Source organism: Pteropus vampyrus, unplaced genomic scaffold (assembly GCF_000151845.1).
Source record: "Pteropus vampyrus isolate Shadow unplaced genomic scaffold, Pvam_2.0 Scaffold138, whole genome shotgun sequence".
NCBI lineage: Eukaryota > Metazoa > Chordata > Mammalia > Chiroptera > Pteropodidae > Pteropus > Pteropus vampyrus.
The window spans coordinates 320,654-344,367 of NW_011888919.1; the positions used below are offsets into that span (position 1 = coordinate 320,654).

The following is a 23,714-nucleotide window of genomic DNA, read 5'->3' on the forward strand; positions in this document are numbered from 1 at the left end:
GTGATGGTGGGACAGCGGAAATGAAGCGGAGGGAACAGAGCCAAGAGATGACAAAGTAGAAGCGACAGACTTGGGAACCGATTAGATGAGTCAGAGATGACCCTGAAGCTCTAAGCTTTTGGGTGACATGGAAGACGGTGGTGTAGTCTAGCAAAGATTCAAGAGAAGCAGCAGCTGAGGAGTGGCCGGAGGCGGACTGGGGGCAGGACCGAAAAGGTCTCCACACCTGAGCGGATTCAGAAGCAGAAGAGCAGGGAGAGGTATATTTTGTCACTGGCTAGAAAAAGAGCTAATCACAGCCTAAGAGTGAGAGAAGCAAGGCGGGGGGTGGCGGGGGAGTGGGGGGGGATGGGCAGGCTGGGACACCGATGTGCTCAACTAGAGGGCACATGGCTCGCATTCAGGCTCCCGGTGCTGCCGCAGGTGAGCCACTCGAGGCCACTCATACGAGGTGCCACCTGAGAAGGGGAAGCTGGCCCAGACAGAGGAATCCCAGCTAACAAACGCAGAAGGACTCGGAGTTAGAGAAACGATGGCGATCCTTGTCTCAGGCATGAGCCATCAACGGATGCTGAAACTAGTGGGTGACAGTATTAGGGGGAACCGGATGCTACTGTCTCAAAGCATCTTCCCATGAAATACTGGGTCAGTTACAAAGGGGCAGAGAGCAGCGTCACAGTGAAGAAGCTTGGCAGAACCACCACCCGAACCAGGGGACCGAACCAGACGTCCCTAGTGATGGGACAAACCGACAGTGCGTGCCACCTGGTGCGATGCACCGCTCCCTGCTGTTCCCAGGAGCACACGCCCGAATCCGATCGTAAGCAAACAGCAAAAACCCCCAGGTTGAGGAACATCCTACGAAATAACTGATCCACACTCTTTAAAACTATCAAGGCCACGAAAACCAGACCGACCGAATGGTTCTAGATTAAAAGAGATGAAAAAGACCACTACATACAATGTGGTCTGGAATTAGCTCTGGACCAAAACTTTTGACTTTTGCTATAAAGGACATTAATGGGACAACTAATGAAATGAAAATGTCTACAGATTAGTACTGGATCAGTCCTAGTCAATGTCCTAATTCTGAAAATTGCATGGTGGTTCTGCAAGAATGTTTTTAGGAACTGCCCACTGAAGAATTTACAAACAAAGGTGCATCATTATCTGCAACTTTCAAAAAAAAAATTATAGAGAGAGAAAGAATGATCCCGGAAATGTGGTAAAATGTTACCATTGAGAGAACCTGGGAATTTTTATAACTTTCGATTTGTTACAAGCTTATAATTTTTGTTGTCACAACTTTCCCATAAATCTGAAATAAATTCGAAGTAAAAAAATTTAGGGAAAAAATGCACTACCCCGACCCCCGCCCAGCCAATGACACGAACTCCCTGAAGTGTTTGGTCGGCAAGAAAGGGAGGCTTCGATCACTCGATTTGCTTTGTGGGGAGTCTCTCCTGGCCCAAGGAGATGCGCCGGGAAGAAACTGATACGAAACCAGTGTCCAGGAGACGGAGACTCAGAAAAGGCTTCAGGTGCTGAAAGGACTGAGCAAAGCTACAGACCTGCCATGATTATGCAAAGTGCTTGCTGTGATTCAACCCCAGCACGCGGCAGAGAAAACCCTGGAAATAATGACAAAGTCTTTAACGGGCTTCAACCTGAAATCTAGCCTCCCGGATTCCACACATCCTAAGGAAATATTAACACCAGTGACTCAGCTTAACGCGATGCTGCTGAAATCATCAGCAGAGCCTGGCCGGCTGTCCACACCACACGACACTTAGCGTCACGACAGACAACTCTGGAAGCAGGAAGAGCACACGCAGGGAGCCCGTCATCCCACCTTGGTTTCCAAGCAGATGAAGCCTATGTTCTCGGGCTCAAGAATCCATCTGACCCTGCGCCCGCCACAGCTCCTTCTCCCCAAAGCTCATCGGCCTTGAGCACGTCCACCAGATGATCAAGGAAACAACGGGAGCTCCAGGGGTTTCCAAGGAGAGGCCAGAGAGACGTTATGCAATGTTTTAACGCAGGTAAAATCTTGTCACTTTAAGAACTATGCGGAAAATCTGAAGAGAGCTGGTCTCTGAGATGACATCAGTCGTCAAGTGGAGCTGAAATGCAGCTGCTTGACCACAAGATACCCACGTCCTAGCTGGTTTTTACCTCAGGGAAAAAGTGTCTCACACATGGATCTCGGGCACCTGTCAATGGTTAAGGGCCATGATGGCCGCGACTAGTCGTTCACTTTACTAAGCCAAATGTACTACCATTTGTGTCCAGTCTCGTGCTGGGGACACAGTGACAAATAAAACCCCTTCGCTGCCCTCAAGAAGCTGACACAGACAAGCTGCGTGCTAAGACAGGGGTGGGGGACGGGGACACGGACGACCACAGAGATGGGGCTGGGACAGCCACACCGCACTGCAGCCCTGAGGCCAGGCCCGCCCCACCTCCTGACAGCTCAGACACACCCCGCACCACGGTCCCACCACCACGTGGAGATGGAGGGGGGCGGTCCTGACACCTGTCAGGGCGCCTCGGCCGGCTCAGCCCCCTGGGAAGCATCCGCAGACGGCGAAGGCCGGGACCGGCTCTGAGGCAACGTGCTTACCTGTGGCTTCAATGTACTCAATACACCTCTCAATAAAAATAGGGATTGGCTTCTCTGGAGTCACGACGGTCGTTAAGGGGACCCCAAAATAGTTACTCTCCCAGGTTGCCTTCGTGATGGACGGCCGGGGTTTGGGCTTTGGTTTCTGTCCAGGAAGAGAAAAGAAAGCAGAAAAACAAAGTGAGTCTCGACATGCACTGAAACATCAGGAAGGCTTGCAGAGGGGAGCTCGCAGTGGCGTGGAAACTGCTGGAAAGGGTCCAAGCGGCATAAAGAGGCCTATTTTGTTCGTCTCACTAATTTTGTATTTTCCAACCTCCGAATGTCACATAAGATGCCAGCAAGCTGCCACAAAGTCGCCCCCGGAGTGTGAGACTGCGCTATCAGAACAAAGGTGTTTATAAGAAGCGGGCCATGTTTACTTAGTGACAATGAAATGACTATCCACATCCTTTATGAGGGGTGCACTGGAGTAAACAGGAAGTTTTCCAAACATCCCACGCAAGTAATAGATGTGATCCACCCAAAGAAGGCTAAACTCCTACAAAGATAAAAGATGAAACTGAGAACTAATAATTTCCTCTTTACAGGACAGAGAGACGCATGGGTTCTGATGGCCCCAAGTGGGAATTCCCTTCCACACCTTAGCCTGGGGTGAATGGCTTCTGCACTAGGAGAGTAAAACGAATCCAACGAGGCAAAGAAAAGAATTCTCTGTCTTTCCTTTCTCAGTCACCTTCCTCATGTAGTCAGAGCAGCACAGCAACTACTTGAGAACTTACTACGTCGCAAGGAAGTGCCAAATACTTTTTTTTTTTTTTAAACCTCCGGATGTTCGATCATTCCATTGTACAAAGGAAAAATGTCACATGCCTAAATGACACAACTGGTAAGCGAGTGCTGGAGGGTCTGTCCCCAAAGACCTTGGTATTTTATGTCCGTGGGTCTTCACTACTGTTAGAAGTTATCCAGATTGCACTGCACCCCAACCACTTACTCGGTCCCCGGTTAGCGGTCCGCCTATCCCGAAAACTTTCAGAAGGCGGCGATGAACCACAGCGTTAGGAGCACAGGCTCTGCGGTCAGACAGACTGACTCGGGCAAGTGACTGAAATGTTCTATGACTCAGCTTCCGCTTCTGTAAAATGGGGTTCTTAACACCCACACCACAGATCTGCTGTGAATCTGGAATGAAGTCCTGCATACAAAGAACTTCAGCGTCTACCACACGGTAAGCGTTCGGCTGACGGAGGCGTGGCTCTCCGGCTCCTCAGGGTGCTAGAAGGTGCCTCGTGAACTGTCCTAGCGCTGCGCAGGCGGAGGAAGCGCAAGGTCACGGCTCACTGTCTAGTCCTGGGAACCACGGCTGCGAGGCGGTCTGGGGACTACAGAGAGCTCCCTTGCAGCTTCCCGGACGGTTCTGCTTCTTATTCCTTCTCACCACCTGACCTGGAAGCCTCGGTTTTACCGCAGGACAGTGCTCGTTTTCACAGGCAAATCCTGCACGATTGGGACGGGCAAAAGGAACGTTCCTGACATCCAGATGGCCTTCTTTGCACATTCGGATTCTACAGCTGATGAACGATATGAAGTCGACCCCAGTGCCTGACGGCTGGGACCCGGCTGCTTGGCGCTCTCTGGCCTTTAGACAGCGCTCACATTTATTGGGTGACTACTGTACACCAGGTGTTGACCCCTTCCCGTACGTCGTATCATTTCACCCTCACGACCAGCCTGTGAGCAGGGTGCTGTCCCTGAGATGTTAAGTCACTTGACCAAAGTCACAGACCTTGTCTGTCAGGATTCGAACCCAGGTCTGTCAGATTCGAAGCTTACATTATTTATGTTGTACTTCGTGCAAGTAGAAGATGCTGGAAGGAGAGTCCAGATTGGTTATTTCATGTGAAGGCACAACATAAATCGTTAATTTGCTTTTCCTTACTTCTTTGTAAAAAGTGTGAAGTCTGAGACTGTTTGCCCCAGTCTACAGGGGAGCAGCGGCAGCCATTCCCCGCAACCTGAGCAGCTGTGACACTGGTCTTAGGATCAGGCTCTGTGGAGTGAGTGAGGGGCTCTTCTCTGAGACCACAGGATCCATTCACACTGAATTACGACCCCCATCCAGTCAGCAGGCTGTACGCTGGACGGTCTCTGCCTTTGGGTTGTTATTCCAGGTACTGTCAGCCGACAGCCCAGCAACGGGCTTGTTCCTTCTTTCACGTACATTTTATTCTCAGCTGTTCTTTTTCTGCCACTTGTTTGCACAGGAAGTCCTTAAGAGAATCTCAGACTAAACAGGAAGTGATTTGTTCCCAAATAAAGGGTACCAGAGGAATGAAGATGGGCAGGATAAGGAAAAGGCGATGGCTGACCCGACCTAGGAGCTAGTTAGTTAGTTGTCCTCTTCAGAGGGTTTCATGCAGAGACTTCTACATACTTTAGAGTTTATAAGCTGTGCACATTTAAAAGTAAAAAAGAAGACCCATTCTTCTAAATGGGTCTCATTGACTTGGAAATGAAACCGATTGCTGGAGATACATCTGGATCCATTTACCTTGATCCTATTTGGTTACCTTCTTTTTTAGTAGATAGTTTAACAAAGGCCAAAACCTCAGTTGTATTTCTGTGGTTTTAGGAAAAACCATTTGTTTGGAGCATTTTTTTCCTCATGTGAGCGTCCACAAAGGCGCTGATTATTTTGGAGAAAGTATCTCGATAATGTTTATGAGCTTGGGCTTTGGATAAAGGTAAGACTGGGCATTACCACGGCTGTTTCCAATAGCGACAGGACTATCTCATGGAAAGAGAACAGATTATTTTGTATGATTCCATAGGGTCACGTGGGGGGAGAGAAGAGGAAGACACGGAGAAGCAAGTTTGGCTCTTATAAAGAGAAATTTAGAAAACGAAACCCCCCCAGCTGTTTAAAAATGAAGGGACTGCCCCATACCTATTTGAAGCAAAGGCTGCAACCCGCCTGCCACGCCCGTTGGCGAGGAGATGCTGCGTGTGATGGAAGGCCTCTCACCTGGAGTCCAAGACTTAGCCCAGCACTTTGGCTTACAAACGCGGAGATTACATCTCTCTCTAAGATGTAAACAAACTCTGGTTTACGGAATGTCAAATACCCCCTTGGAATAACCGAAGGCTCTGTCGGGTGTCACAGAATTAGGTAAGGAACCCTTGCGCAGCTGACTCCAAGCTTCTTCGTAAGGAAGCCGGCATCTGCGGCGCACGCCAAGGGCTGGGCCAGGCTGCTGGCGGGGCGAGCACCACGCCGGGCATCTGAGGGGCTGCTGGCACACGTCGGGCGGAAATGCCATTCTTCTGAGTGGCCCGCCAGATGTCTCCGTCCCCGGTCAGATGTGTGTCACTCATGAGAGAGTCACAGGAACCCTCCCGACATCAGGTCCTTGGAGAGGAAAAAGTAACACCATCCCAAACATCCATCTTCTTGGGGGGACAGTTACTTAGCAGGCTGACCTGAAACAGCATCTAGCCAGAGGAAACCCAGCCCTGACAACAAGCTACACATCTGTGCCTCCAAGTCTGGAGTGTGACTGAGTCAAAACCGAGACGACAGTGATTCATCCGGAGAGGTCACGTGCGGGACACTGTGCTAGGTGGTCAGACCAGCCTTCAAGGAAGGGGCCTACGCAGCCCATTAAACAGATGAGAAAACGGAGGCGCACAGTCACGCCCAGAACTGAAAAGAACCGGGACTCCGGGGTCGGTGATCGATGACCACCCCCTGCGTGAACATCTCGTGACGAAACGCCACAGACAGAAACCAAGGACCGGTCGGTCAGCTTGAATCCTCTTCACCTTGTCCTTTTGAATCAACATTTTTTGATCCTTACTCTTGATACTAACCAGGCGGCAAAGGAAACAAACGAACCACCGGTTTCTGGAGGGGTCGCAATGCAGAGAAATGGGGACTGGAATTTGCTTCTTGCTTCTCGGCTTTTCCCAACTGAGAAAAGAGCAAGGAGGGGACACTCGACTTGGTGGCGTGGAGAGATGTCAGTCGCCGGCCTGCAGGATGCTGAGCCCGCTCCACAGCGCCTCCACGTCCACGGGGGCAAGAAGAAGGCTGGAATGGCAGCCAAGGACGAAGAAACAGGATCAGCCTATACGATGACTGGGTTCCAGAGCCTCGTGTGCAGTAGGTGGCCAATAAACTTCCTGAACAAAACCAGTTTCCAACGGTGCATGGGGCCAGTGTTTGATATTTCTTCACGTTCAGGCTGCCTCTGTGGGTCCAGAGGTTTCTCCTTGTCCTGACACTGTGCTGCTCGCCCTCGGATGCGAGGGGCTGAGGCTCAGGTCTCATCCACGCTGACAACCGTGTCGCAGACCATCACTTCCCTGGGTGACCGAGGGCACTGAACAGGGATAGTCATTTACATACTCATACGGCAATCTCCCATTGCGCTAAGTTCCTAGAGGGCAAGAATCCTGGCATTTTTCTTTTGGAACGAATTTGCCCAAGGTCACATGGCAAACTCGCAGCAGAGCTAATACCACCAGCAAAGCCATCGCTCACCCTCAATGAGCTTACGATCTAATTGGTAAGAGAAGGCCTGCATCCACAGTAAGCAACGTGACCTAGGTGTCAGATGACAGATCCCAACTGAACCACCAAGAGGATCCTGTGGAGCCAACAGAGAGGGCAGCCACTCTTCCCGTATGAAGACCATTCTATCTTCTGTGGGAACGGCAGGTACGGCTGTGTAGTGATTCTAAACTGTCAACTTCAAATATTCTCTCCTGGTCTCCATAACCCCTTATACGTGTCAAATTACTTAACAGATTTTAGAGTCAGAAAAGACGATTACTAGAGTTGTATCACTGAGCGCATCCTCTTAAATGCTCGGTAACAGATCTAATAAAAGAAGTAAAACAACAGAATCCAGGCTGCTGGATCCTTCCTTCTTTTTTTTTAAAGGAGAAACACCATATACAGAATGTAGTCTGGAACAGGGACAGGGTCCTCTGAATGGTGACAACTCTCCCTTTTGAGAGGGAAACTGATAAAGCAGACCTGGGAGCGGAGGTCCCCAACCCCTGGGCCATGGACCGGGAGCGGTCCCTCGTCCGTTAGGACCAGGGCCTCACAGCAGGAGGTGAGCAGCAGGCGAGCAGCAGGCAGGTGAGCAAAGCTTCATCTGTGATCGCAGCCGCTCCCCAGCGCCAGCATCACCGCCTCAGCTCTGCTTCGGCTCCTCGGGCATTAGGTTCCCATAGGAGCACCGATCCCTGGGGCCACAAAGGTTGAGAACGCTTGCCTAGAGGGTCACACGCACGCTTTGCCAGGTCGTGTGGTGGCACACCCTGACTAACTGTAACTGGTGGACAGAAATACTGAAAGATTCCATGAACTACATCGCTATAGGTTCCCCCAAAGGACCCTGATTCTCTCTCACTTCCAACAAGCATTAAAAAGACCTTTTCAATGAAGTTACTCACTCATGCCCCAGGTGTATTCAGGTTAACTGGTGCTCCCCCTTCTGGCTCTGAAAAAATGGAAGCCCAAGTTTAAGAGAAAACCTGAAGGTGGATTTGCCCTTACTGGCCGTCAACTACGAAAGCGCACACGCTTGGGCTTGTCTCCCTCAAGCTGGCAGTCGGGACGACGACTGGGTCACTCGCCAGCTCGGGGTGCCTTTATTAGGGAAGGAACAGGAAGTAGCAGGAGCTCTCGGCTTTCCCAGCATCCCTCTCGCATGATGGGAAAAGGAAGGCAGGTCGTCTCCGCAGGGGCCCCAAATAAATTGCGACCACAGCTTTTTGCTCTAGAAAGGCGTGGCATCTAGCAAACCTGGGTCAGTCCTCGCTGCTGGCTCAGGCTGAACGGCCAGTGCGGCAGGGGGCTAAGTAGCGAGGGGTCCACCAGTTCCGGGACATTTTCACGAACTCCCTGCCTGACTCGAACACTGGATGTGGCCTCTCAGAGGTCAGTTCTGACTGCTCACCTCCTCTCCAGCACGGGAGAAACGCACTCAGGAAGCCTTGCTCTATGGAAGCAGAGGTGATTCTCGACCCAAGCTGGAATAACCCGAGTCCTTACAAAGGTATTTCAGTAACACTAGGTGATGGAGGTGAACAACTCGGCTCAGTGAAGATCAGAAGAATTCTGTTCTTTGAAAAAGGGAGTTGTGTTGTCTATTGTAATTTTTTTTTAAAGAACAGGTGTGCTGTAAGCTAAGGCAGACAGTTAAAGATAGTCTATTTTTGTCACCAAAAACACACTACAGCAGTTCTTTGGGCTTAAAATAAACTGAGAACCGAATGACACCAGTTCAAAACAATTTCTTAAAGATCCAGTTGTTCTTTCGGCGTCTGCGTGCCTTTGTCGTCCCGTAAGCGACTCGACTCACCATGCTGTTCTTAGGGGGCAGTGGGAAAGGGCTTTCCCAGATGATCGTCAAAGTCCTGTGTCTGAAACGAGCAACCTGACTGGGCTGACAGCGCTCCGGATGCGTGCCTGGCTGCTGGACACCATCTTGCTTGTACGCTGGGTTCTCACACCCATCGGAAGTGGACGTCAGAGGACCAGGGTTCAAAAAGCTCTGCTCCCGCACTCAGTAACTGCCGTGACTTGGGCAGGGCAATCTCTCTGAGCCTGTTTCCTCATCTCTCAAACGGGAATTTTTATTAAAAAATCACTTCATTAAGGCTGGTAAGATAAATACATAAAAAACTAATGTGAAAATGACCGTCACCGTACCTGGTGCACAGCAGGTATTCAGTAAAGGTAGCGCAATGCCATACCCCTCAGAGGTACCCACAGCCCTGCCATCCGGCCTGGTTCTCCCTCCCTCTCTGCAGCAGCCAACTCGCCGTTTCTTTCGACTCTTACAACATGACTCGTTTCATCAGCTTCGAGTTCCAAACTGTTTTCTCCGAGGCTCTCCCCAGGAAGCCTCCGACTCCCCGGACTCGCCTGCTGACTCGCCCTTCAAGTCTGCGCTGCGCGTAGTGCTTCGCTGGGGAGCGTTCCCGGAAGTCCCAGCTGAGGATAGAACTCCTCGCTACCGAACCCCCTGGAGGAACTCTGCACCCCTCTTTGCTAACACTTGGGATGCGGGACGCATGGGCTGACCGCCCAGCCGCCTGGTGCCTGAACTGGAGGAACAGCAGGGTTCACCAAGCGCCCGTGCACTGAACGGGCTCCTTCCTAAAAGAATGAATGAGCATGTGCCTCGGAGCAAGAGCATTCCTTGCTCTTGGTGACTGAGGAGCATTCTATACAATTCTGTTAAGAATCGGAAGCCTCAAGGTAAAGTCAGCACCCCCACCTCGTTTCTAAGACCAGGATATCTATGAGGCCTCACAGCTCACTGCGTAGGACGCACACACTGAGACTCTTTTCCTGGGCAGGTTACAAAGAGCTCGTATTTCATACCATTCAGCGTCTGTCAAAATGCAACGGCCCTCCATGGGGAGGGAGCAGCCCGATCCCCCAGCTGGTTTTTATTCACAGAAGAAACTTTAACTCCGTTTAGGCTTCACAAAATGAGAGCTGTGTCCACACAAAGCCACAACAACCAGCCAATTCACCGAATCCAATGAAATAAGCCAATTCACGGGGGGGGGGGGGGGCACTGAAATCTCGAAAACCCTGCCCACTGGCCAGAGATCTCAGATTTCTGCCAGCCAGCTTTGTGGTGGGGGGGGGGGGGGGGGGGGTGCGGGAGCACAAACTGTCAAACTGCTTACTTGGTGCCTTATAGACCAAACAATGCGTGATTGAATTGGTTTGCTTTTCAATAGGTTGTCTTGTCATGTGGTAGCTACAGTGAAAGATTTTCTTTATCATTCTGCTTTGTCTTTTTTTTTTTAACACAAAAATAAAGAGTACATCAGATAGAGGAGTAAATAGCCAATTATGGCTTCTCTTTAATCCATGGTCACACACACTAAATTCAGCAATCCAAGCCTGCCCAACAGGCGCACTCTGGGGCAAGGCATCCCGGCCCGGCCCGGCCTTTGGCTTTAGAAGAAGACCCTGCTGGCCTGACTGGCGCTCCGTGCACGTGGGCCCCAGGAGACAGAGACCGTCACAGCGACAGCGCCGCGCAGACAAAGCACCTACTCGCGGCCCCACCGAAGGGCCGGCGTGGGTCTTCCACTCCACCCAGCGCCCGGCGGAAGGCCCCCGTGCGGAGGGCGGGCTGCTAGATGCTTCACCGGGAAGCGGACCCAGAATGAGAGTCGGCTCCACAGTCCACACTTCCATTAGCAGAAATGAAAGCGAGTCCCCCACTCCAAGTCCAATGTCACAGTAAGGAGGTAATCTAGCAAATGAGCAAGAGCGCCGAGCAACGCCTCCTCCTGCACAGGGGCCCAGAGCACAGCCTTTCCTGCTGTCGGAGCCGATGCTGGGTCAGTGCTGGGCAGGCGGCGAAGTCACACACAGGGGCCACACTTACACAGGAGGGAGGGGCGGTGTCGGCCCCGGAACAGGCCAGCTTTCTCCTTTCCTCCAACACAGCTTCCAGCCTTTCCTCGCCTCACTCTCCAGGTCTACTTAAATAATGACAACGACTGCTTATTCAGCATGCAACGTGCTCCATGCTTTCTCTGCATAACCTCACTCCGTCTCCCACAGCCCTATGAAGAAGGTGCTACTACATTCTCCCCTTTGAAAGAAGGGAGGTGAATCACACGGCCAAAGTCCCGGTGAGGAAACGGAGGAGTTGGGATGTGACTTTAGCACCCAGTCCCTCCACCCAAGCTCCTAATCACTACACACACACACACACACTCACTCTCTCTCTCTCTCTCTCTCTCTCTCTCTCTCTCTCACACTCTCTCTCTCTACCTCAACCACCTCCAACGTGGGATTTCTGCTCCGCCCAACACAGCCCTCCGGGCAGACCACCTATTTTCAGAAGCTGTGCAGATCCTGCCACCTCAACTGGGCACTTAGATCTGGGCAAGAAGGAAGGATCTGTGCCACTTCCCCAGTGGGCTCCGGCAGGCAGGAGGCACTAAGTAAGTGTGTTTTCCATTACCAACTGGCACCCACCTCACTTCAAATAAATACTTATTGCTTTGTCATGCCAATAAAAATGGAATGCCAAATCCCCCATGCAGAGGCTGGCTGGGCATTCTCTGGCCCATTTATCTTGCTTTTCCAGTAAAACAAGTGTCAGTCTGCGTTAATGGCAGCCACTTTAATAGGTTTGCTCCAACCGGGAAGAGAATCAAGGCGTTGCTTATCTCTGCGTTAAGATGACGAAGCAGCTTTACTCATTCCAAAGTACCATTTTCTAAGGCAGGAAAAGACAATTTCACCTTTTACTCACTCTTTCCAAAGGATACTCCTAAACTGACCGCTGGCACGCAACTGCTCTTGGGCCAGAGGCATCATTTCTGTTTGCTCTGAAGGGGTGTGGCCCACAGAACTAAGACAGGAAGTCGACCGCTGCTTACATGCTGACACAGCGACCCGGCAAGGACGCCCCGACAAGGACGCCCCGGCTGCGGCGCGGTGAGAAGTGCTCTTCACCAGCGTGCCCGGGGCCAACCCACAGGCCCACCAGAACCAGCTGTTTCTGTCGAGCCCACACAGTGTGAGCTCAGAAGCATGGCTTGTTTGGGAATAAGCTTTAAGAGCGTCGTTTCCAACAGATATTAAAAGGGAGAAGTCAGAAAAGCAGTTACATTTCAGTGTGCTCTCATGCCACCTTCCTGATTCCCAGGTGTGCACACACCCCCACAAATTAGAAGACTGTCAGCACACAGATGAGCTGTTCTGGCGCCAGTCTTCGTTGGGAGTGGAGGAGGAGGAGAAGTCGAAATGTTCAAAATGTTTGGATCCCAGCTTCATTCCACAGGAGAGTGGTGGGGAAACACGGGGAGCCAGGTCAGACCACCTTCCGGCTTCACGCTTTGGGTGGGGCTGCCCGCTGCCTTTAGAGAACAAAATACTGAAGGCAGGTAAAGGAATCCAAGTGGAGAAACGAATCGAGGAGACAGACAGCAGAGGAATGCCTACAGTATTCATTAAGCCAGCTCCGAGGGGGAGGGGAAAGAACGCACCGTGATACTACCCAGCCCTTTCTCACACCGCATAGGTAGGAAAATTCTGGAAGCTCTGGCCAGTGGTGACTGAGGAGCACTCTATGCTGGCGCCATGACCTGCCACCTCCAAGGGCCCTCTCAGCCAGCGAGAGCCGTGGGACTGGCCTCCGCCTCCGGGAGGAATTCCACACCGCAATCGGCAGCTCTCAAGACAGCCTGGACTCTAGGGCCCTCCGACCTGGCGCATCTTGTAACATACATTTCTGGCAACCTTTCTTTCCAAAGTTTCCCAAATACTTTCAGACAAGCGACTTTGCTCTCTGCGGTTTCGTGGTAAGCAGAGGAGCAAAAGCTCTCAGTGCAGAGAAAACACTCTGCGTATGGTGCTGGTCGAGGGCAGGCAGGTGACCCAGGCCTGCTGTGCCTCACCACGTTTTTCTCGGAAAAAGAGGCTCTCCCTCTACTCTAACTGGGGGGAGAGAAGAGCTGGGAAATCCTTTTCTATCTCAAAGCCTAAGACCAAGGGGCCAGGGCGCTGTGCCCTGCAGCGCGATTCTTCACTAGACAGAGGCTTCGCCTGCTGCTGCACTGAGGACCCCCCCTCACCTGACGGCAGGCGCCACATTCAGAATGTCCACGGTTTATCTTCCTTCTCATCCCTCCTCGCCCCACCTGTGGTCCCTCAATCAAAGCTGAAGCTCACCGACAGCAGGAACAACTCAAAATAATGGAGGTGGGTGGCACTCCAAGACTATAAATTTGGGACAGGTTTATAACTTGCAGTGGCAAGGTCCTTATTTTTCATTTGTGTGCCCAAAGACCCTTCGCTGATTTGTGTGTGTAAATACAATAACCATCCCATTTTTCCTAATCCGAAATGCAGTAACCTTTACGGATCGGCAAGGGGACGCGGAGCACACGAGACACCTTTTGTTTAGCATAAGGGACCGAGGCACGCAATGCTGGGTTCTGGTGTTTGAGTGAAGGAAGAGCAAGCGCTTCGTCATCGGCTTGGCTACTTGTCAGGACACTGACAAGTTCAATGAGCTCTGCTCATCCTGGTAATTAACTGTCGCTTTGGACAAAGATGACTCGGGCTGTCTGTCCAGGGTCCTGACTACTTCAGAGCCGCCCGCAGTAGCTATCAGAGACACTGCTTACTTTTTCATGCTAAGTCAAAGACCAAACACACACACACATAAAGCAGTTTTTTACCACGATACGCTGTCCTTGAAAATCGCCATCATCCATCAACCCAGCAAGACACTGTGCAGGCCACGCCTGCGACTGGCTTCTACCCCGCGTCTCACCTTGGTGTTCCTTCGCAGACTGCGCAGGATGTTCCTCCTCCTCGGGTCTTCGTCTGTTTCATACGGGATGACGGCATTGTCCCCTTTATAACCTTGGGACGCCTGATCCTCCTCTTTCTTCCGGATGGGCCCCAGCTCATCATCGCTCCCCACGCTGAAGCTGGTTCGGTAGCTAGCGAACCTCCCCAGCCGGCTGCATCTCGTCCTGTACAGCACTGGCTTGCTCACGATGGATACCTTGCGGCCTCGCTCTAGGGAGCTGGTGTCCATCTCACTGTCGGAACCGTTCCCACTGCCGTTGGACTGGGCTTTGTTGATGTTCCGGATGGTGATGATCTTGCCTTGGGTGCTGTCGTGGGGCACCGAGTATATGTTTTCTTCCTCATTTCTCGGCTTGGCCACTGCATCCATGGGTTCGGCGTAATCGGAAGGATCGAACGCGTCCGGAGGTAGCCAGGTACTAGAAGACACAGACTTCCTCTGCCCATCTCTGTGGCCTTGATCTAAGTAAGACAGATCCCCCTTTGTAATATCAAAATGGAGAGGAGGCTTTGGTTTGACTGGCGGAGGTACTTTGTTGTTGAGTTTACTCTCAAAATTGCTCATGATGAAAGACAGCCCATCGTTCCCCTCCAGCTCCATACACAGCTTGGAATGGTCTTTGGACAGAGAGGGCAGCGACGTGTCTTCTCGAAACAGGCTGTAGGAAGGGGGCTCGATGTCCTCTTCCGAATCCTGCAGGTTGGAGTTGCAGAGCGGAGAGCCCGCCCGGGGGGAGTTGAACACCTCCTCCGTGGTGCTGCAGGCCTCGGCAGCGTTATCGTACATGTGCGTCGCCTCGATTATGTTCTTTTTCTCCACCACGTCCTTAAAAAATGGGTGGAAGATCTCGAGTTTGTGCTGGGCTTGGCTGCAGGGGATGCTTGTGAACCTGCCATCTATCTCTTGAGCGATCTCCTCCCCCTCGGTCAGCTGCTCCCGACTTAAGTCATTGTCCAGGACATCTACGGCGCCGTCAGTGAGTGCGACCAGCTGAATGGGGACAATATCCTGCACTTCACAAAGAAAGGCACGTAACATAGCCAAGGAGGCCTTACGTTTGGCTGAATAAAAAACAATGTACCCATGGACCAACCGGCTTTTTCTGATGCTAAACGAGGAATGGTATGAAAGAATAGACAGTTCAATGCGCTTCTTGTGTAGCCCGATTGGTAGTTCAAGTAAAACAGAGTTGTTGCTTCCGCAATGGGAAGATTTACAGGTTTGGGACTGAAGGACGGGAAAGAGGATGTCGTCTGCACTAAAAGGGTCTCCGCACATCAGACACATGACAATTCGCAGGTCAACGTCAGCCAGATCTTTGATGCTAGCGGTAGAACTGACCAGGTTTAAGTTACGCTTAGAGTCCAGGAGTCCTTTCAACACTTGACTGATCTGCTTTTCGTTAATGTTGCGTCCATAACCGATGCCGGCAGAGGCAGGGTCCAGGAAGACACACTGGAGTTTGCTGGCGATCTGCTGGCCTTGCTGGATTAAGCTATGCAGCGTCTCTCCGCTGGTGTCTCCTCTCTTGTTCACCAGAATTAGCGTCAGGGGGAGATGGACTAAGTGATTATCTCGCCTGCCGAGTGTGGACTCTCTACTCTTCTCGATGCTCTCCACCACGTAGGACAGCGACTCCTTCGAATTGTAGAGGCAGAGACATCCGTGGGGCTGAAACGTGGGCGTCTGGAAAGAGTTCACGGGAAGCCTGACGTTCCCTTCTATCGGCCTCAGGGAAAGCTCATACATTTTACCATCTATCACGTACTTGTCATCGTTTGTACAAAGAGCTCGAATCTCATTGGCCAACTCTCGGGCAAGGCCATCTTTGCCCAGGATAACCAAGTTGATTCTATCGATGTTGGGGTCAGAGAGTGAATTTTTCTGATTCCGGTCAGATGGTCGGATAAACCGGGAACTAACCAAGTGCTCGATCTTAGCGTCCACGCAGGCTGGGCAGCTGGGGCACGTCTCCTTTGTTGGGTGGTACACGAAGTGGATGTGCTTCAGGATGAGGGCATCGCGCTCCGCCTGGAGCTTCTGCAGCGCTTTAAACCGCTGTTCTTCCCCCAGGACATCCTGAATAACACCCATCTTCTCCTTGCTGGGCTTAGCGTCCAGCTCCAGCTCATAGAACAATTCTGAATATTCCAAAAGCAGCTCCTGAAACTCCTCCTTTGCCCTGTCTATAATTTGCTTTTGGTGTTTGCCATAGATATCCATGTATACAGATTCTTCCAGCCACTGGTAGAAATCTTCATTCATGATGAAACTGCGGGCCTCTTCCCAGGGTTTGCCAGGAGTTATGAAAGGCGAGGTCTCCAGGTTTTCTTTAAACGCCCTCCTCATCTCAGCTCTTTTCCTCTCGTTCCGCAGCTTCTCTAAGTGGGCCTCATACAGCTGCTCTGCGGGGACAGTGTCCATCAAGTCGAAGGGAATCCGCTCGTTGTCCATGTTGTCGATGTGGCTGGTGGCATCCCACGGGGTCTCCTCGAGCACGACGAACCACTTCAGGAACTCTGGCTTGGTCTCCAAGAGCTTTTTGGCTTTTCCGCAGCTCAGGTGGTCTATTTCATCCAGATTGGGTATAAGAGCTTCGAAAGCCAACGGCAGAGCTGCCAGGTACAGCTTCCTCCGGCGCTCGATGTGCTCGTGTTTGAGGCGGTGGATGTGCTGGAGAAACAGCTTCTTGGCTTTCTGGGTCCCTTCCAGGTAGACGTAGTCCTGGTACTCAGGGGAGGCCTGCATCTTTCGGCTGACACTCAGCCAGTTCTCGTTGTGGTTTTTCACAATGCGACTCACCAGCCACTCGTACTTGTCTTTTGCCGTAGCTATCTGCTGACTCTGCTGCTTGAGAGCTTCAAAGTAAGGGATGATTTTCGTCTTTCCCCGACTTTTATCAATGAGTTGCACTAAGGTGCTGAAAGCCAAGTCCACGTTGACGTTGGATCTTGCTGAGGTCTCCACAACCTGGAGGTTCTTTTTGCTTAAGGCAAAAGTATGTGCATCTCTAATGTACCGCTCGACGCCCTCATCACACTTAGTCAGGACCACCACGATGGGCTTTTTTGTTTTTGCAAGCTGATTGTAGAGATTTGAGACAAACTTGAGCTGGTCATCAAAGTTCCTATTCATGCCCCTGCTAACGTCAATGCCGAGAAGAAAACCATCGATCAGCAGCTTTCCATCTGGCATTTGTTTCTGCTCAAAGTCCTGCTCCAGCCCCAGCTGGTCAGTGCAAAAGTACATGAGTTTCTCAGCCGACGCGAGCTTGGTCGCGGCAGCTCTCTTGATGTAGGGCTGCAGGGCCGTGCTTCGATGCGGCTGAAAGGTCTGATCGTCAATGAACTCAGTCTGCTCCACGATGTGCATCTTACATTCCACGCAATCCTCCAGGGATCGGCTGACTTCTCCCCAGTAGAGGAAGTGGTCATTATTGACCACCCGCCCGCCAAAGTCACTGGTGCTGAGGACAGAGGTGTGGTCCAAGTGGAACTCGTCGGCGCTCGGGCGCACGAAGCGGTTGCACAGACAGGACTTCCCGATGCCGCACTGGCCCTTCTCCTTCTCGGTCCCAGAGAGCCCCACCACGCTGATGTTGTAGGTGGGAACACGGACATCTTGCTTTCTGGCCATCATCATCGTCGACACATCCTGCCACAATCAGCCACTTCCAAGATCAGACTAGTGTTTTCCAGTGGACTCCATGGCTTCCCGACATGCTCAGTGGGGGCCGGCTGCCCGTGCAGCAAGAGGATCAGGTCCCGTAGTGCTCGTCTACCGGTGTGAGGTCAGTTTTCACCACTTCTATCGCCAAATAGCCAACATCTTCCTAGATGGGGGAGGGGAAAGAAAACCCATCAGCATCATCATTTTGGAAACCAATTTTAATCACTGAACTATAGCAAAAATTGATTTTCTTATTCAACAAATACTTAAAGAGCAAATGTGCCAGACCTACCGCTGGGTGAAAACGTGAGAGTGAATAAGACTGACATCTGTGTGCCCTCAGAGAGTCACAATATCACCTCGTGGAGGAAGACACACAGTAAGCAGTGTGCTAAGTGCTCACACAAGGGTTTGAGGGCTCCTTGGAAAAACGGCTGATCCCAGGGCTAGGGCGGAGTTGGTGCAAGATAAGCCTGTACCATCTTGCTGTGCAAGAAAGGAAGGGATGGAAAAAGGGCGCCTCACAACGAAACGGAAGCCGGTTCCGAGGGGCTCCCGCGGGTCAAATCCGGAATAATCGGAGCACCAAAATCATTAAGTATAGTGATGAATTATAACCCACTGCGAAAAATAGAAACCTGACTTTATACGACTGGATCAGACAAGAATCATCACTTGACACCAAACCAAGGAGAGAAATTTTGATAAGGAGCAGGGTATCTGCACAGAACTGAGGTATCCTCCAACAGACTACTTACTATTAGTTACAAAGAGAAGAATTTAAAAAACATTAATTACACAGTGGAGAAACTGGGCAACGCTTTGGGCAATGAAAATCCCCACCAAAGAGGGCTTGAAGGACATCATGGGCCCCCAGACGCGATCCCCCCAGAGGATAATCACTATGCAGTATGATGGCCTACGATACTTTACCTCATCCTCATCACAAGGAAACATCAAACACAAAATGAGCAAGATACTATTTAAAACAGGGGGCATGCAATACTTTTCAAAAAATATCAATGTCATAACTCAGTGGTCCCCAACCTTTGTGGCACCAGGGACCAGTGCTCCTATGAGAATCTAACGCCTGATGATCTGTGGTTTGAGGCGGAGCTGAGGCGGTGATGCTGGCGCTGGGGAGCGGCTGCAGATACAGGTACAAGCCCACCGCTCCCCTCCTGCTGTGCGGCCCGGTTCCTAACAGGCCGCAGACCAGTACTGGTCGGCAGCCCGAGGTTTGGGGACCCCTGTCATAACTGACAAAGAATGGCTGTGAGGGAGGCTAAAGAGACATCATCACTAAATGCGGTTACTTGACCGCAGACTGAATTCTGCGCCGAAGGGGACGGGGGAGACGGGGGAGAGGGTACAGGACACCATAGGATGAATTAACAACACCGGACTGTGAACAGAATGTTACATAAAAGCAGTTTATCAATGTAAATTTATGAAGTTGATGACTCTCATAGGAGAGAACAACCCTACTCTAAGGAAACACACTCTGAAGTATTTGGGGGGGAAAGGCCATAATGTATGTGACTGGTCCAGAGGAAAAATGTGCTATAGATAATATGCAAATGAGGTAAAACATTAACAATAGGTGAATCTGGGCAAAGTGTATCGGATGTTACTCTGTGCTGTTTTAATTTTTGCAACTTTCTATAAATTTGTAATTATTTCCAAGTAAAAAGTTTTTTTTAAAGGGTGCAAACACGAGGGTGTTTCCGACAGGAATATAAGCTCTGTGGGGACAAAGCCCACTCTTGTTCATTTCTGCGTCCTTAGCCTACGTACGACACAGAGCTAAGGACGCAGAGTGATCAAGAGTGGGCCTTGTCCCCACAGAGCTTACATGTACTGAAAAAGCGAAGAAGTGAATGGCATCAGAGCACATTAAAGAGCCCCCAAACCCAGCCTTGCTGAAGGAAGGTCCAGCTCAGGCGAGACCCGAAGGGGAGGAATTCAAGTGTGTAGAGTCCTCTGTCCCCAGAAAAAAGCACGCCCCATGGGGAAGCCAGCTGAAGTAAAGTATGTGTGGTGGTGGGGGGTGGGCGGGAATGGACGAGACGTGCTGGCGAGGAAGCAGGGGCCGGATTAAGCCACTTCCAAAGAGTTTGGATCCTCTCCCAAAGGTTATGGGGAACCGCAAATGGTGGCTCAAAGTGGCAGCTTGCAGGACCCAGCCTGAACGGTGATGACATGTTATGATGCTTTACAAAGTCTGCAGCAACTTTCCGGCTGAAATAAGTAAAACGCGTCATCTCTGGTGGCCTCTATGGAATCGGTCTCCGGCTGCTACTCACTGTCTGCACCGCGCTGCCATCTCCTCTGTGTGCAAATGTGACCATACCGAAGGAAGGCTCTCCTGAGACACTCCCGAAGACGAGGACTTGACACAAACAGAGCCATTTTCTCCAGACTCCCTGGTAGGGACCCAGCGTTTCTGCAATCTTGGTATGTTTTTGTGGCCTGTCTCATAGGAAACGCCACAGGAAGCCAGACCCCCACACGCTACTCTGATGTAAGGGGGCAGGCGAATGGGCAAGCACAGCTGTCCCCTATGGTGATGCCCTCATGGACCTTTCCCAAACACCCGTACTTCCTTCGATAACCCAGAAGAAAGCCAAACCCTCTATGGAAACAAAACATGGCCAGATGTGGTATCTAAAAATTGGGTGGCTATTTTCAAGAGACACCTCCGTGACTATGAGCAGCGGCGTGCTCCCCCAGAAGCCCAGTCCCAGGCTCAGCAGGCGCGGGCAGGCGTCCGTGGGAAGAGACGAAACCACCCTTCCCCACCCCCGCTCCGAGTAAAGTTAGAAGATGCTTACGAATAAGTGAAGTGTGCTGACGCACGGCCTCTGCAATACCTGAAAGGGACAAGTCTGCACGAGACCGAAGCGCTTCCCCCGCGCATGCGCACGGGTCCGACTGGGCCGGGCACAGGGACAGGTTTAACGGGGCCTTAGCAGGCAGCGCTGAGGAGGTGCCAGGGTGCGAGGTGCTGCTCTGCTCACAGAGCCCTCCTCCAGCACATCCTCACCCCAGGCTCTGGTAGGACTCAAGGCCACCCACTTGTACCAATCTCGAAACGCAACTTGGTGACACGGGTCCTACTTCAAATGACTGCTGCATGCGGCTGATAAATCACCCCACTTTTTTTCTGTAAAGTGGGCTGAATAATCTCTCCCACAGAAATCTCAAGGAAATGAAGCCCCAACTTGCCTTAAACCTCAAGAAGGAAAGACATCGGCTTAATTTGGAACCGAACTAAAATGTGTTGTCCATTCAACACCTTGTTCAGTCACGATTTTAACGGCATGGTATTCTATTTAGCTCTTTCAAAGTCAGTAATCTGAAGGATGCTAAAGAAAAGGAAGCAACTCTCAAGAATGTAGCAAACTGGTATTTTAAATCCAGAATGCTGCTAACTGACTCAACAAGAAAAGCTACCAAAAAAAAAGTTAGCTGGCATGGGAGTGGTTAATTTTTGGATCCCTGATAACTCTCCACTTGTTAGAAACCTAATAGGTTTCCCGGTATAAGTACGCTCGTCTTACGTCTGTCTTTGATGTCTGGATAATGCAGTTTTACTAGTTCCTCAATTGGACTGAATTACACGGTAAACAAAGCCAGTTATAAATCTAAAAACGTCTCAAACACTTGGTTTAAAGGAAATAACCTTAAGTGCTTGGTCACAAACACGTTCATGTTTTCTAAGAGGTGGGTAAAAAAAATTAGCTGAGTCACGAAATTTAATGATCTGAAGGCCACAAAGAAAGAGAAAGTAGAAGACAGGGCGTGTCCAAGACTCTGCAATGTCTTCAGTTTAAATCTGATGGGAACGGGTGTTCGTATTGGGCAACTAAGCTATTCAAACAGCAAAATCTGAATGTCCATATTAATAATTTGACAGTACTAATCCTTTCGAAACTACAGCTACAGCAGAGGAAAAAAAGTATGCTTTAAAACAGTAACTCCTTTATCTTTGAGCTTTAGAGTTACTTATATTGGAAAAATAAAAATGCAGAAGCTAATAGGTAGTTTTACGTCGTAAGTCAACTACTTCAGAAAGGAAATACTTCTGGAGTATTTTTCAATTCTTTGTCACAAATATATGTTAGAGAGACATAACACAAACTTTACCTGAGAGCTGGTTTAGAACCTGTCGCCAGGCTCCCAGAGCTGTTTATCTGACCATGTGCCTCAACTGGAAGGTAGGAGGAGGCTGTCTGCTTCTTAACACCTCTACAAAACGCCCGGGCAAGAAGCGGTAACATTCCCAAGATAGCACACATTTCACAGGGCACAGAAACGCCACTGTGCTCCAGCGTTACTATGACTGCTGCAGCTCACACTGTCAACAACCCTTCCACCCCGCACCCCTCACCCCACCTCCAAGGGGAAACGTTTCTAGGCTCTGTGACCTGGACCGGCCGGTGACACACTGGTCCACCACCACTACCACGTGTGCCTAGAACAGTCAAGAAATTCTGAAAATGCATTTAATCCCAAACAACCACACACAGACCACCACCACACTCATACTATGATGTTATATAATATAATAAGGAAACAATTTCATAGGGAGCTGCTAGCAAAAGCAGCAAAATACCTGTTCGATAATTTTTCTCAATCCCAACAGGGGAAAGGCATGGAAACAAGCACTGTACCTAACAGAATAAGGCTAAACCTCCTTAGTACCTCACACTTCTCAACACCTTAAATTTCAGAATGACTTTTCAAAGCTATGAATTCCTATCAGCAGCTGTTTAAAATGTTTACGCTCCGTAGACACATAAGACTCAGAGCTACAGGAGAGAGGGGAAGAGCAAAAGGAAGGGATCTAACGAGGAAACATTTCCCAGTGAGAGAGACCCCCTAAAGGAGAATTTTCTAGAGGAAGTGACTTCCTAAGCGAGCCAGGCAGGATGGGATATGAAAGCTCCAGGGAGAAGCCCACACTACTCTGTGGTCTACTGAACAGTGAATTTAAACAAAATATCCTCTAAAAACCCAATGTTTCCATTTTCATATCAATAAACATTAAATTTCAAGGTTTTTGTTTGTTTTGTTTGTTTTTTGTTTGTTGAAAGTTTTAGACACATTAGAGAAGAAAATCTGGAAGTGGAGTCCACGGTCCTTATTCATCTAATTCATTTATCTATGGAACCCAGCTGAATTTACAGAACTCTGAAGTCAGTGACGTGCGCAAACATATGTGAGGGGAGTGTTCAGCGGTACTTGAGAATTATGATCCCCATGACCCTGATGGATGCAGGGGGAGTCTTCACGCCCTCCGTGCGGTTTCTGTGGGAATGTGAAGCAGTACCCTTAGTCTGCTTGTCTCTTTACCACGTGAGAAGCGTCTTGGGAAATGACGACATCGAACTCAACAAGCACGACACAGCCTCTACGACTGAACAGAAGTGACGGCCCCAGTACAGAGCAGCTCAGTGCGCTTCCTGCTTCATAATATTCCAGAGGCGCTAAGCATTTTTGTATTGCCCTAGTCCCTAACCTTTAGAATTGAGAACCGAGCTGTCCATCAACCAAATCAAATACGGTTTACGGAGCTAAGGTGTGAGTGATAAGAATGGGGCGCTGTCCTTGCTGCTGTGAATCTTATAATTTACTTGAGATACAATATTTTTACTTAAAAATGAGCCACAAGAAAATAAATGGCACAGACCATTTCCTGGGATCTAGGAAAGGGGAGAGCAGATCATTCGCCTCTGGAGTGGTCAAGGCCTTAAGGTACCAGGGCAGAAGTAAAATTTGAACTGGTACAGAAAAAACTGGCGGGCTTGGAGAGATGGCCCAGGCCCCCTAAAGATGTGAAAGGGCAAGAACACTGGTGACCAGAATGGAAATGCCAGACACGTTCTGGGACGGACAGACGGACGGACAGGAACAGAGTTTTCACGCATGGGAGGCAGAAGACGGGAAGGGCGGCCGGGGCTCCGACAACAAACAGACCGCGTTCTCACCTGTGAGAATCCAGTACGAAAACCATCTTTTATCCCACCGATGTC

General features: G+C 50.4%; 1 protein-coding gene across 1 annotated transcript in view; it reads right to left on the reverse strand.

Annotated features, from left to right (window-relative positions):
• Window positions 1–17,866, reverse strand: part of ARHGAP35 (Rho GTPase activating protein 35) — a 63,236-nt gene extending 45,370 nt beyond the window's left edge. The window contains exons 1-2 of the mRNA XM_023535228.1: window positions 13,966–17,866; window positions 2,624–2,768 (exon numbers count right to left, since the gene is read on the reverse strand). Coding sequence (XP_023390996.1) covers window positions 2,624–2,768; window positions 13,966–17,649 — 3,829 coding nt within the window. The 5' untranslated portion in view covers window positions 17,650–17,866. The remainder of the gene's footprint in view (window positions 1–2,623; window positions 2,769–13,965) is intronic.
• Between the last annotated feature and the right edge of the window lie 5,848 nt (window positions 17,867–23,714).